The sequence below is a fragment of the Heterocephalus glaber genome, unplaced genomic scaffold (genome assembly GCF_053883595.1).
Source record: "Heterocephalus glaber isolate CG9 unplaced genomic scaffold, H.glaber_assembly_v1.0 deba00001543, whole genome shotgun sequence".
NCBI classification, from domain to species: domain Eukaryota; kingdom Metazoa; phylum Chordata; class Mammalia; order Rodentia; family Bathyergidae; genus Heterocephalus; species Heterocephalus glaber.
Window position 1 is genome coordinate 9,864,852 of NW_028258336.1, and position 14,701 is coordinate 9,879,552.

At 33.0% G+C, this 14,701-nt stretch overlaps 2 protein-coding genes and 1 long non-coding RNA gene across 4 annotated transcripts in view; 2 read left to right on the top strand and 1 right to left on the bottom strand.

Moving 5' to 3' along the window:
• Positions 1 to 7,675, top strand: part of LOC147824448 (uncharacterized) — an 84,767-nt gene extending 77,092 nt beyond the window's left edge. Inside the window, exon 2 of the mRNA XM_087189616.1 lies at positions 1 to 7,675. This exon is cut by the window's left edge and continues 73,922 nt beyond it. The gene's annotated coding sequence lies outside the window, so the exon portion shown is untranslated.
• Positions 1 to 14,701, top strand: part of LOC147824446 (3',5'-cyclic-AMP phosphodiesterase 4D-like) — a 483,409-nt gene that overhangs the window by 255,094 nt on the left and 213,614 nt on the right. Inside the window, exon 2 of one of the 2 annotated variants that reach the window (XM_087189614.1) lies at positions 3,651 to 7,675. The exons of the other annotated variant lie outside the window; for it this stretch is intronic. Within the exon in view, the coding sequence (XP_087045740.1) occupies positions 3,651 to 3,654 (4 nt within the window). The 3' untranslated portion in view covers positions 3,655 to 7,675. Of the gene's footprint in view, positions 1 to 3,650; positions 7,676 to 14,701 lie in introns of those variants that run through there. 2 annotated transcript variants of the gene reach the window in all.
• The window catches only part of LOC101696340 (uncharacterized), a 52,188-nt gene that overhangs the window by 19,728 nt on the left and 17,759 nt on the right, over positions 1 to 14,701 (bottom strand). The window lies entirely within an intron of this gene.

Consider the following 14,701-nt stretch of genomic DNA (forward strand, 5'->3'; position numbering starts at 1 on the left):
AAATTTACCATAAAAATGAAAGAGGGATTTGAAGCTGTTCATTGAATTTTAAAGGAACAGATGATCTAGAAGCCTAGATAATTGGGATATTTTCAGATGGTTGACATTGAATTACATATAAAACAATATATCTCAGTGGGTGTAACTAGGGAGCTTAATTTGAAAGTCATGTGACCATGAGCCTTCCTGGCACAGTTAATCCTCTGCGAGTAGTTATTTAGTGAGTAACTGAATATCCTTTAGCAAAAATATGCATTAATAATAATGTTTGGTAAAGGGCCTTTAAAAATAGACTGATATGAATGTTACTTGTTATAATGAATTAACAGTCTGTAACTTGCAGGAACAAATGATCATTTGATACTCTTTGGTATTGCTCCTCAAAAATTCCTTACAGACTCTTGGTTCTTCCAAGCCTCCAAATGTGATCAGTTCTGCCTTGGTTCTGAATCAGCTCTTACACTACTCTAGAAATCTCTGTGTGGGACTCTGTGATTGCTAGTGCTAAGAGCATGTACTGGTAGCACATTACATATCAGAAGTCTAAAGGCTGTCTTGGTGGTTTCCTACCCAGCTACAACCGATTACTGTAATCCTATACAACAACTGAAACATCTCCTCATTTCTTTTAATCCCTAAGTATTTGATGTTTCTACCATATCATTTACATTTAAATGGAAGCTGTTTAGTGTCATTTAATAGTCTCATGCAGGAATGTTTTTCCTTCAAAAGATTACAATAAAACGCCTTTAAGAGCGGCAGCTCACTGCATAGTAGGAGGCATAGACATAAACCATGGATACTGACTTTACCACAACCTGATTTAACCATCTTCCCAGCAAAAAAGGCCAATCTGTGTGCATTTCAGTCTTCTGATCTCTGCCTAGAGGAATTAATGTAATGGGTAACTGAGAGTTTGTGAATGAAGCAAGTAGGTTTTCAGTGAGCCAATGTAATTAAAAAAATAAAAACTACTGAATGACCAGTAGATTTGGAAATGGAGTTTGAGTTTGGGCAGGGTACAGAATTGTGCCACAGACATTGTGTTGGAAAAAATTCTGCTTTACTCTATAGAATAAATATGACTTGTCTTTGAAGTCCTTTCTTGTCTGAGTATATACAGTGGACCCTCAATTTGTTTGTGAGGGCTGGTTGTAACTCAAGTTGGTCAATCGAAGGCTCAGACTCCTCAACACAGCCTTCAAAGTCCCTCCTGTATAATTTTAGGACACACTTTCTTCCAAGAAGATCTCAGTGTCCTCAGAGAGACATTGGCCCAGGATTTCTCAATTAACCCCACACAGGAAAGAATCTTGTAATGTTCTTTCCAGAACTCTTTAAGAGTTAAATCTGCATCTGAGACCATCTGGAAGCACAAGCGGCCAGCATTTGGGTCATAACTCAAGATGTTGGTCATAAGTTAAAACTAAAATTCCAGTCATAACCCAAGTTGTTTGTATATCAGGCCAGTCGTGATTTGAGGGTTTACTATATTCAATTGTTGTCTTATGTCTGAGTTGTCTCTACTTCTTGGAGTGCTTAAGCCAATAACTTTTGATATCTTACTTAAATATTACTTTATCTCTTAGAAATGATCCAAATATTTAATGGAATAGTGGTATAAATCTTAATCCATAGAATGCTTCTGGTTTATTGAAGCAATCTTATTCAAGCTGTTTTCTTTGATCTGTTCACTAAGAGATCTATTAACTAGAACTTTAATATCATCACAAGGAACTAGGTAAAGAAAAAAAGTAACTTGTTCTCCTTATTAAAAAATATATTTTATCAAAACTTGCTGAACATACATGCTTAATACCTTTGCTCACAGGGTCCTTCTTCAAAGTCTTATGTCAAAATGGACCAAAAGCATTATTTTCACTAGTTCACAATTACTGTTTTGAATCATAGGGCCCAGTTATCTTTATGGGTAAATATTGAATCCAGAATAAAAGTTCTTTTTATTTGTTCCCCTAAAATTTTCAAATGCTTCTGATTTCCTATGCATTTCAGTTCAATTTGATCTTGAAACAAAAGTGCTTTGCTTATCAGCCTTCCCTATATTGGTTTAATTTTAAAAATTGAATTTTGTATGTAACCTGAATATATAAATAATACTGAGGAAAGAAGTAGAAAATATCCCAGTCCAAAGACTTCACCTAACATATATTAAAATTATAGTTCTTTGGGGCCAGGGATTTAGCTCAATTGTTCTGGTGCCTGGCTCACAAGCACAAGGTCCCGAGTTTGATCCCCTGTACCAAAAAAAAAAAAAAAAATTAGAGTTCTTTGGTAAAAGCTCTGGACACTGGGTGCAATCACCTCACCGTTTCATTGGTTTATTTTAGTTTGGAACCAACTTGTGGAAATAGAGATCCAAAACTGTAGGGGCCAATTTAGTCTTACAGTGGTTTTTAAAGTTAAGTCTTTATCTATGTTGTGAATAACTTGATCGCTATGTCCCATGAATTTGAGGTCTCAGCTATTTCTTTGTTTTTCAATTTATGATATTCTTTCAAATACCCAGTCCCCTTATTTCTAGTCCTCCTCAGCTACTTCTTTTCTTTAACATTTTTCTCATAATCAGAATCTCTATAAATGAGCCACCAAAGGCTGGAAGAAAACAGAACTAGAAAATGGAGTTTGTTAAGTGCTTCTTGAGCAATTGAATATTTTTTCATGTTGTCTGACATGTCACTGAAGGTCTGACAACTCCATCCTTTTCTTCTACCTCCCTGGCCATTTATTCTGGATCAGCTATCATCCTCCTTACTCAGGAATATGTAGTTATTACCTCTGGGTAATCAGCCTAATAGAGCAGTGGTGTGTGGCCATCTTCAGAGAGAAAGAAATAACCTTTATATGGAATGCTTTGTTGTGCAATATTAGCCTTGCTAGGATATAGCCAGTTTGTATTTATTAAATATCTATAATATCTATTTCTTCATCATATTTTATTCATTCAACAAGTATTATTGAATAGCTGCCTTGTACCAGGCATTGTTCATTCTTCTATATCCTAAAACTGTAATCAGTTTTGTTTTTATATTGTATTAAACAAAGTATATTACTGGTATAATCTTTCTTCCTGTTGGTTTTTGGCAAAATAGCATAAAGATTGTGAGATTGAGTTATGGACTCATATTCTATATGAAAATCAGCTTTTAAAAAAAAGAAACAGAAAACCACCAAAGCATTTTCTGGTTGTGTTACTTTAGGCAAGTTAATGAAATTCACTAAGCACCACTTAATTCATCTTTATAATGGGGATCATAATAATAATACTGTACCTCACCTCCATTTTCTGAAGAAGAAGAAATGAGAAAAATGCACATATAGTAGATTGCGCTGGGATGGAGAGGCAAGTAAGCACTTGGTAGATGTTAACTTGACCATTGGTGTTAAATCACAGTGCTGGGCTAGTTGACAGTTACAAACCTTTTAAACATTTATTGAATAAATACCTATGGTTTGTACTTGGACAGTGAGAGACACCACCATCTGCCCTACGTGTCATAAACAAAAGCCCTGGAACTGGGTTCAGCAATGGTGAGGGAGCACATGCTCTAAATGCCTTCTAGAATGTGTGTGTTACTCCATGTCTCAGCTGCAGCAGTGTCACTAATGTTGTGTCTCTTTTTCTATTTTAGGTAAGTACATCCCCATTTCTGAAGCTTTTTGCAGATGGGTAAGTCTTGGTGCTGGAATTGTCCCTGTCAATTTGCATACTTGGATGAGCTTGGCCAGACAGCATGCTCACTGCAGTTAGACAAATGCCTTTGTGTTATCCAGGCAGCGATCTGCAAAGTTAATAGCACTCTCCACATGCTTTCCATCTCAGTTTCAAATGTTTGGCAGAATGAAATACATCATTATTTTAAATTGGATAGCATGTTAACATTTTATCTAAATAATTGGAGGTTGGGTATTTTACTCTGTCAATGAAAGGAAGAGTATTTGAAAGTTTTTAGAATAAAACAACTTGTATTTTTTTCTTTTTACTAGTAGTCAAAAATATTCTTTGAAGTAAACATACAAACCTTTGTCTTTTTGCTTACAAAAGATGGACAATATTTTTCTGTGCATAAAGAACAGATATTCCATGATTAGCTTAATGAGACACATTTTATGCCAAACAGAAAAAATGACTAGTGGCCCTGTAAGACAGACCATGTGCGCAGAATATTATACAGGCAATCCCTATTATGAGTGAGAGTTGACCTACTTACGTTGGTATTTCTGTAGTTGGCGGTAATTTATCAGTATAGAAGATTGAACTGGAAGAAATGACCTTAAATCACTAGGGATTTAGTATAGATCTAAGTCAGATGTGAAAAATGATTAAGCTGTGAAACAATTCACAAAAGAAAGTTAGGAAATCTCTGTCACTCCGTGAACTTTAAAATAACACAGATAGTTAAGAAATTAAGCTTGATCCTGCCTTGAGGCAAAGTATCGAATTGAGTAGTTGTCCTCAACTTTAAAATCTCAATTTGTTCTTCAGCTTGAAATTCTACCATTTGCTCCATTTATGTTCTGTACTCTGCTTTAGTCTGTGTCTTCCAATGGTAATCAGATGCTAAAAAAGGATTAGAAAAATATAAGGATATTAGGAAATGTCCTGCTTAGAGAATATAGTGAGTGTGCCTATTGAGGCTGAATGAAACCTCAGACCATCATACCAATTTGATCCTGAGTCAAGAGAGAGAACGGGACTGGGTGGAAGCATCCTAGAGTGAGTTAGGCAGAGCCATTTAGGAATCTTCAAGCCAGACAGAGTAGTTCCATTTTTCCTGAGAATAAACCAGAATCCCGAATGTGTCCAGCCATGTTGGAGGGCAGACCATGGAAAATGTGGCTCCAACATGGTGAAGGATATCAGAGGCTGCTGCAGCATGATTCTTGTGGTCTCTCTAGTTAGGATTTGTAGTATGTTCTTGTAGCCACACATGAGATTCATAGTCTTGGTCATTTGTTTTTCTTATCCTCACTTATGATTCCTTCTTTCTCGTTATATTTGGTCCACATGGTATTCTTTCTTCATCCTCAAATCAGTTATCATTTCCTTTATGGAGATTATTCTGGATGATGCATTAGCTGGGGCTGACCACTTTCTCTTGGAATTCCCTAATCCTTTGCATTTTCCTATGGTGGTTTCATTTTATTCACTTATTTTTAAAAAATGATACCACTCATGCTGTGGTCTTATGGTAGGGTGGGAGTTACAGAAAATCAAAAGAAATAATGACACTCCAAGGGGAGAGAAAGCACTGTAAAATGCATTAGTTAAAATACAGCATAGAAATGTTAGAAGAATGAGCAAAAAGATATAAGGAGAAAGAATGAGCAATTGTGAGAGAAAAGAAGGCACTGTGAGAATTGGCACTGAGCCTCCTGTCTGGAAGAATGCATAGCTAGTTAGGGGCTGATTATTGAATGAACAACATGTTTGAGGGCATGGTGGTGTGAAGAAGCACAGACAAGGGGTAGTGTACAGACAGGCAGCTGACATGGTGAAAGGTGAGTCTGAAAATGTTCCTAACTCCAGATTATTTGGAGCTTCTGGTCTTGGTAAGCAATTTGACCTTTTCCCTATGAGCTTTAATTTAATTCAGAACATCTAAAAGGGATTTGTGCCTGGTTGAATGCATAGTAATTTCCTTTATGACATAGCAAAGGTATGATTTTGCAAAAACCAATTACTATATATTTAAATATGATGTGTATATTTAAGGACTATGCAGAAATAAACCACAATGAAAAAAATCACATTTTAATAAAATAGGATAAAATTAGAGTGTATGTCCCAAAGCTAATGCAAAGATTTAGCAGACTTTTTTCTCAGGTGGGAGACTTGTCACAAGTCACTATTCCTTTGCCTACATATATGTATTTTCTGTACTCTATGGTTGTAAAAACATAACTAGAAAATCTAGTTGTACTCCAAATATGTAAAGTATCAAAAACAGGATTTTATGGTCAGGGTGCTTCATAATGATTGAGAAAGTAGTTATGGAATTTCACCAGATTGCCACATACCTTCATAAGCTCTAAAGTCAATGTATTTTTCCATTTTATAAAACTGTTAATATAATTTGCATTTTTATTTAATTAATTGATGATTGATTCTGGTTCTGGGAATTGCACCAGGACTGAGGATGCACTCTGACCCCTTAGCTACACTCTAAATAACTTATGATTTTTATTTTACAGAAAGCAACATAAAATGAGGAAAATCATTTCATCCTTCACTAAATTATCAGTGTAGAAATTACATTTTAAACAAAAGTTGTTTGGGGTATGCGAACAATTAAGCTGATTATTTAATTATATCAAAAATAGAAGAAGGTGTAATGCCTTTGCCTGAAACTTGGGTTATTTCATATTCATGTAGATCATTGTATTTATATATAAACATATGCTGACAAATAACTCTAAGCTGTTTAGACTAAGCCTTATTTATGACTTCTGAACATTGTCATGGATATGTGATGCTACTTTTTCATTATTTTGTATTTTCTAATACATGCCCAGAGTCAAGATAGAGAGTATATCAATATTTTTAAGCACCATTTTTGCATAAATAAGTTAAAAAGTGAGAAAATTGTATTACAAGTCTAAATACTGCAGAATCATATGGTTTGTCAAAAATATGAAGATTTTGTAATTTGCAGCATAGATTTTCATCTACTGACAAGTACTTCTAAGATATAGTTGGCTTTACTTACTCATGAGGTAAGATTTTTCTATAAGAGGAAAGAAAAGAGGAAAACAAAAAAGCTAGAGAGAATAATAAGTTTTGTAATAGTAGCTGTCATTAGTGTAGTTTCTGGAAAAATAGAAGTTAATCAATGGCTTCTTGAAGGAATTGAAAAATGGTAAATTGAATACATCCATGTATATATATATATTAATAAATGTAAAGCATTAGGATAAAAAAGCAAAATACGCCATTTTCAGTCTTTTTTTGGAGTGAACTACAGAAATTTAGATTCATTCTGACCCAGGACAAATATATTTATATTTATATAAATAATATATATTAGATTAAATGTTTTATATTGTGTATAATATGTTATGTTATGTATATATAATATATAATGTATTATATAAAATAATATATAAATATATATTTGTATTATATATGTATAGATTTGTATATAATTGCAATTCAAATATCAAAAACTTACAAAGTATGATTTAGCTTTACAAAGTATGATTCTGACATTATCGTCTATTTCAGCCTATTAAAATATGATGGCATGGTCTCCTAAGTAGATTTTATGACCTGCATATAGCTTGAAAAATAGTCTACATTTGTGTTGTCACTTAGAAATGAATCTAATAGAGCCATTTATTACAACTGGGCCTGAAAAAAAGACATAGTCTACTTTTGCACTAACAAAGGAATTCATTTTAAATTTTAATTTGACATAATTTTAGATTTACTGTACGCTTACAAGAGTAGCACAAAAAATTCCTCTATATTCTTCATTGTAATTTTTCAGATATTAACCTTTTATTACATTTACTTCATTCAGTCCATCTATCTCTCTCCTCTCCTTTCTCTCTCATTCTCTTATTGGTATTATCTGTCTATCCATCCAGCCGTCTGTCTATCTGTGTGTGGGTGCGCGCGCACACACACACACACACACACACACTCTCATACACATACACTTACTAAAAGTCTTTTCTTTTCCCCTACCTAAGCCTTGGAAACAGCTACTTTACTAAGGATTACTAGCTGCAGATCATAGAGAGTGCTATTTAGAAATCAAAATTTGGAGAGTCCTACCAACAGATAGATTTGAGGGAGAAGTATACGATCATGCATACTCATATATATTAATGTATATGTACATATACATGCCTGCACCTATCATATCTATATCCATGGTATGTCTAGGTACCATTCTATGTAAACCTATGACCTCATACTGGTATTTGCTATTCTAGTCCATCACTTTATATTCACTATTCTTCACCATTTTCATATTTGCAAATTCCTTTTCCAATACTAAGAAACTTGGCTCCCATTATTCATAATATATTACATATTTGCTTAATCGTAGAATGAAAATTTAGAAAATACTTTCAGAATTGCTAAACTGTGCCTCTATGGGAAAAAGACAAAGACATTTTCAGTCTTTTAAGTGGATTCTTTAGAATTTTCTTTGTATTTTGTGCCTTGGCTAATTCAAGTCACTTGGCTAATTCTTCCCTCATCCACTCTCACTCACTTCAGTGTTTCTGTTGCTCATGCAAAATTTGGTTCTGTTAGTTTGTTTCAGTTGTAAATGTGTTTTCATCTAATGCTGAATGGAAAATGTGAGTATTGGTGTTTTATTTTTATACTTAAAATATGAGTGAATAATTTTTTTACAATAATAATTAGAAATGCCTAGCTGTTAGATACTATTAAATACTCAAACCAGGTTGTTTTCTGTGTCTTCCCAGAGTAGATAGCTATGACCTATGTCAAAATATCTGAAGACCATACTTAATTTAGAAACAAAAGGGGGCAAATATTGGTGAATTCATATTTTCAACCTACTTCTATTTCTGAGTAAATTCTAAATGTATGTATGGGTCTCTGTGGTTTAGTGTCTGGTTATGTGTGTCTCTTCTGGTAACAAAAACACCCAGAAATGTTTCTGGAAACAAGTTAACCAGAGATACAGATGATCATTTCTTGCTGTCTCTTGCTGTTTTTGATGTGGTCAAAAGCAATAAAATAAAATAAACTAAAAATATTGTTTTTATAATGGGAAAATAACAAGTATATCAAGATACTGAGTTATATTTCATTTGGAATGGAAGGGCACCCTTTCTTCAAACCGTGGTTACTACGAAACCTAGAAACACAAATCCATGAAATATTTCCAAGGTTAGCAACTTTGAAATTAAATTTTGTTCCCTTTTCTATTGTAAAATTATACAGATAATTATGTCATTATAAGAGAGGCAAATCAGGTAATACATATTATGAGTTAACAATAAATGTAGAATTATATTATTGCTATCTTGCCATATCAGAGGAAAGAAATTAAGGGAATAAAGCTTGTTTCTATATCTTCCCTGAAATTCATTTTAAAATGTATTGGAAACAGACTGGAAACATTAGAAAGATTAAAATAACCAGTATAAGGAAGGGGCAAGGAATCAGGTACACATATATTTGAGAGACTATTAATTGATTATTGTTATCAAAGTAATTGTAACACTCATGTCAAAATGTTCCTATTTTTCAGATGTAGCAATTCCCCTTTAGACATTTGTCCTTAAGTAATAATGAGAGAAATGGATGAAGATAATTGTGTAAAAACGCTTATGAATAAGTTAATAACAGTCAAAATTGAGAGGAAGGTGGATATATGCTAATAACAGGCTACTTAAAGTTATAGTATGTCCATATATTTATAAACTGATATTTGCATTAAAATTTGTCATAATACTATACATAATGCAATTCCTTACACATTTTTATGTATACTAAAAGTATGTAACCAGTTTTGAGTTATAGTATATTCTTTATTTCCTTGTATCTATGTTTATACTTTAAGTAAATTTAAAAATGCTATTATTACTTTTATAATAAAGTTATAAAAGAATATTATAATAAAAATGATCTAATACAAACTTTATTTAACATCGCATGTTTCTTAAAAACAAAATAAGACTACTTTTTAACTTCTTTGGTACTCAGTTTGAGGTATTTGATAAATTCTTGAGGCCTAACATATCTTCGTAGCGTGGCAATGGCAGCTCATGCAGGTAGCACTGTTTTAAGCAACCATGTCATTCATTTGTTGACTTACTCAGCATGCATTTTGCACTACTATATGCTTAGTAGGAATCCAAAATAAAATGACAAATAAGATTTTTGGTGGCCCAAGAACTAAAGTCTAGTGGAGAAGATAATTATAAACATGAAAATAAGTGTTAGGCTGTGCCAAAGTGTGAATGATGTGATCCAGGGACACAGGACTTCACAGCTAACTACTGCTGGGTGAGTCATAACTAAGGGGGACAGAGGAGACAAATGACTGGGTATTGGAGTAATCTCAATCTCTGGATTGCTTGGTTAACTCAAGACTAATTCAAATACCTTTTCCCTTTCTAACTCTCCTATTAAACACCATTATAGTAATATCAGTAGACGTTCTTCTCTTTGTATATTAGTCGTTGACAATAAGAGTTTTAGCATTGCATAGAATTGCCATTCTGAGTGTCAATTCTGAATATAATGGATGAAGAAGCTATTTGGCTGAACTTTATATTCTGAAAAATCTTTCTGTTGTTCTACCTCAGAACATTATCACCAGTACCTTGGCTTTCTGGGAATGTGCATTGCTCACCTGTCCCCAGTGACTCAGGTCGTTTGCTGCCACTCTTAATGTCAAAGCCAATAAGATGATGTATGCAAAATAACCCTTCAGTTTCCACTTAGAAAGGCTAGATTAAAGCTAAGTAGTGTGCTATTCAGGTGGATCAAGAGCAGCCAGATCATTGGAGAATGATGGCATATAACTTAAATCACGAATGTGAGACTGCAAAATGGTGGAGACATTTTAACATGGCCCATCTAGCATTTGTCTTTCTGTACATGTGTATCTTAGAATGATAATGCCTATATTGTGATTATGACTCTCTCTGTGTATATATGAACAGAGTTACTGATGTTTAAAAAATATTCATCAAATAACTTTTCAATTCACAAGACTGATGTGTTTGGAGATATAGTTGTTATTTTTTTCTTTTCTTTTTCCCCTGTACAACTTTCTACATTTTCTTTCCTATTACTTAATCACTCAATTATATATATGTGTACTTTAATAGAAATACTTTATATATACTCAAACTATTTTCCGCTACTACAGAGAATTATCTGACTTTATATAGATAAAATGGCTTTTATACTTTTAAATTATTACTTCAGGTATTAGCACCTCTGCTGGTTCATTGGTTAATCACAAATTTACTGTTGGCCTTGGTGTATCTGTATCATAAACACGAGCACACTGTACTTAAACCTGTGCTTGGCACAGAGAGGTGACTCATAAATAGCTGTTGACTAAATGAAAAGAAAAAAAAGTGAAGAAATGTTTTTTGTCTGTTGGAAATATATGAAAAGTGTATAGAAATATCAGATAGCTCAAGATCAATGCAACATGTAAAACTCAGTCCTAAGGAAACTTTTCAGTTGCAGAACTATATGGATTGATTTGTTGAAAATAGTAATCAAAAACCTGTCCTAATTGATTATTTTTCCTTATTTGATAAGTGTAATGCAATTCACACATTCTTTGTATGGAACTGCTGTCCTATTTCACAAAATGAAAGTACACTTTTCTGTTACTTACATGTAACTTGCTATCTAAACTCTGCTTCCAAGTTAAAATTCCAATTTAAAAGTTCCAATTTAAATCTTTTTTAGATCATACTATGATCTCTTAAAACTATATTTGTAACAAGTGTGATTCTTAATCACAGAGAATTATTATTCTTTTTAAAGAGCTCTGAGTACCAACATTAGAACTTTGGGTGGTCAAAATGAAGGAGGAACGTCTCACATGCATAAGGGGAAACAGATGCAGTAACTTGCTCAGTATGAAAAGTAGAAGAGTCAGGATACGAGCCCAGGTCATAGGGCTCCAAAGTCCTTTTCCTTCTATTAAAGCATTGCTTGATTTGTTGAAAAAAACTATGATTTTTTTATATGTCCACTGAAATTTCCTATTTTTAACTACGTATATAAATTAGGGAGTCATGATAACTTTATAACTTTTGGACAAAATTATCTGAGGAACAAATATTTGTAGCTTCTTTAATGGAGTTTTATGGCTGATCTCGAAGTATATGTTGGCCAAAAAATAAAGTGTTTCATTCCAACCCTATGACATTGTTGTACTTAAAGAATATTAATATAACTTTCCTACCAAATTAAAATTCAACAGTACAAGAAAAAGAGAAATCTACTTGTTTTTCAGTTTTATTCAACAGAACAATTAAATATTTGGGGAATGTTTACTTAAGAAATGGAATATCCAAACATTCTCGTTGAAAATTATCTCATAGTTGAACTGCTAGTAGAGCTATTGTGTGTTTGATATTGATACATATATAACGCGATTTACTGAGAAGTTGCTGGAGAGTAATAGTATTGGGGAAATTTCCTATGCAGTATTTGAAGATAAGGTGCTTTATGAGTTACACTGCTACACTATATTAAACTATGCACCATGGCCCAATGGCCACAATGAAAAAAGCATCTGTTTTAAACTGTAATAATGTGTTTTGTGTTACATGATTAAAATCTCCTCTTTATATGATATTAAGACTATCCATTGAAAATACTTAGAAGTAAGGGTTCCTCATCGCCATGCATTTGGTCAGTTCATCAAATGATAGATTAACTATATTAGAGGCACAGCTCATGGATGAGGTTATTCAGGTGTGGATACCCAAAATTCTAAACATTTTAGGAGATAACAATTTAAATATTCAAAAAAGTCAATGTGCCAGTTGTAGAGGGAGCATTTTAGAAGTGCAGAAAATCATAGAAAAATCAGAATATTTCTTTCCATAGTAAATAGAATCTCTAAAAATCATTTATAGATAGATATAAGCAACAAGTTTATTGGTTCTTTAGAAACATGCTGAGTCCCTACCACATGCTAGAACTGTACTCGTGGTAGGAGGGTTGGGTGAGGAGGGAATGTAGAGATGAAAAAGTTAAATCATCCAAGGGCCTTTTCTTTGTAGAACTTTTCCTGAGAGGGGAACACTGACCCAATCACTGGGACAATGTAAGCCTCTAACCTGGTTTAGGCAAGAAGAGTATCTTATCCTATTAACATTTGTATGGTACTATAATTAAACTAGGAAAAAGCAGGTGCATTATCCTGACAATGAAGATCACCTTTGGTTTGATATTGAATAATGTTTTACTCTTTAAATAGCATGCCATTTATTTCATCTAAATGTTTCCTCTGTGTTTAAATATTTAACAATTTAGGCTGCATCCTAGCAGGGCATCCGTTAGAGTCAATAAAGTGAAATATTTTAAAATAAATACATATTCAGAGCAGTGTTTGGAATTATATTTCAAAAGCTTCATTAATGTTTAATGAACCAAAGATATGGCTCATTGGAATTAAATATTCCATGTAAAGTCATTTATTTTGGAAATGATATGACTAAACCATTAGTAGGTTGAATATACAAGTTGAACCCAAGAGAAAATGCCATGTTATTGTACCAATATATATTTTTAGTAATGACTCTTGGATTGTTGTATGTAGCAAATAACTAGGCTGTGTTCTGGACCAAGAAATGTTTATTGTACAGTATTTCTCTTTTTTCAATTCTAATGTGTAGTCCAATTATAATACAGTTCGAATACAGAAGCTGAGGGAAACGTACAGATGTGATTTCCTGTCTGGTCACTAGATGGCATTATGCTTCTCTAAGAAGAAAACTGCCCCCTGAAGTTTGAAGTATATTTCATATAGAAGCCTGGAAAGTGAGACAATTGCACTTTCCATAGCGATTTGATTTATTAAAGTCATAAGAGCAACAACAAGCACATGTTATTTTGCATTTCAAAAGGAGGTAATGATTGGGTTTGTCTCGTGAAGCATGCCCTGAGAAGGTAATTTAGAAACTGTTTCATCTTTGTAAAACTCATCAGAAACAAATCTAGAAAAACTGAGTCCTAGTCAGTGAACTGTCCTAAGAAAATGAAAATACTAGTGGATGTTAGAAAGCTTATATAGTCATTTTCCGTAAACCAACTGAAAGATACATTGCATTCTTCCCAGTCTTGAAACATGGACCATTTACTATCCCACCTGAGAAAGCATTGCCAAGTTCTTAAAAGAACAGAGCTATATGCAGATTGTTTATTTAACTTTCCTGATCAATGCTCTGTACAACAATCTATATAAGTGAGGCAGGAGATTTCTTTATGGGAAGTACTGTTTGTGTGTTTGAAATTACAGATTCTTAGAAAGTTAAATTTTAAGTTAACTCAGAGGCTGCTTACTTTACCATGGAAAAATATGATGTGGTTATTTCGTAACAACAAAATCTTAGCAGACCAAAACAATAATATATTGGTGATACATTTTCATGTTATTATTTCCACCTGTTTGCCAATAAATGTGTAGGTTCAATGACTGTACTTCAGGAAAATGAGGCATTTTCAGCTCAAAATGTTTAAATATCTTCCTTTTCTCCTTTGGCACTTGAATAATTGTTTTATTGAACACTAGAGTGGTAAGAGATTTAAGTATCATGTAAATCTTTCTTTTTACATATGTAGAAATTATATACTAGAGAGATTAATTTGTTTTGCACCCTGGAATTTATGTATTACATCCTGTTGAGCAATTCCCTTATGGATTTGGAGGCCAAAATGTCTTCAGAAATAAAATAAAATAAATTAATAAAAATATAATAATATTAAATAATATTAAAATAATAAAAATTAAAAGTGATTATACAAAAAAATTATTGATTACAGTATACTTCGGGGCACTAAATTTAACTGGATGTTGATATTTTAAGAATATATTAATAAAACCAATTAATAGCTAAGTATTCATAAATTCAAAGGGAGTAATATGTTATTATCAAATTTAAGAACTGGATATTTGTTTGGTTCATTGCAATGAATCTTTGTGTTGCAGGTGGT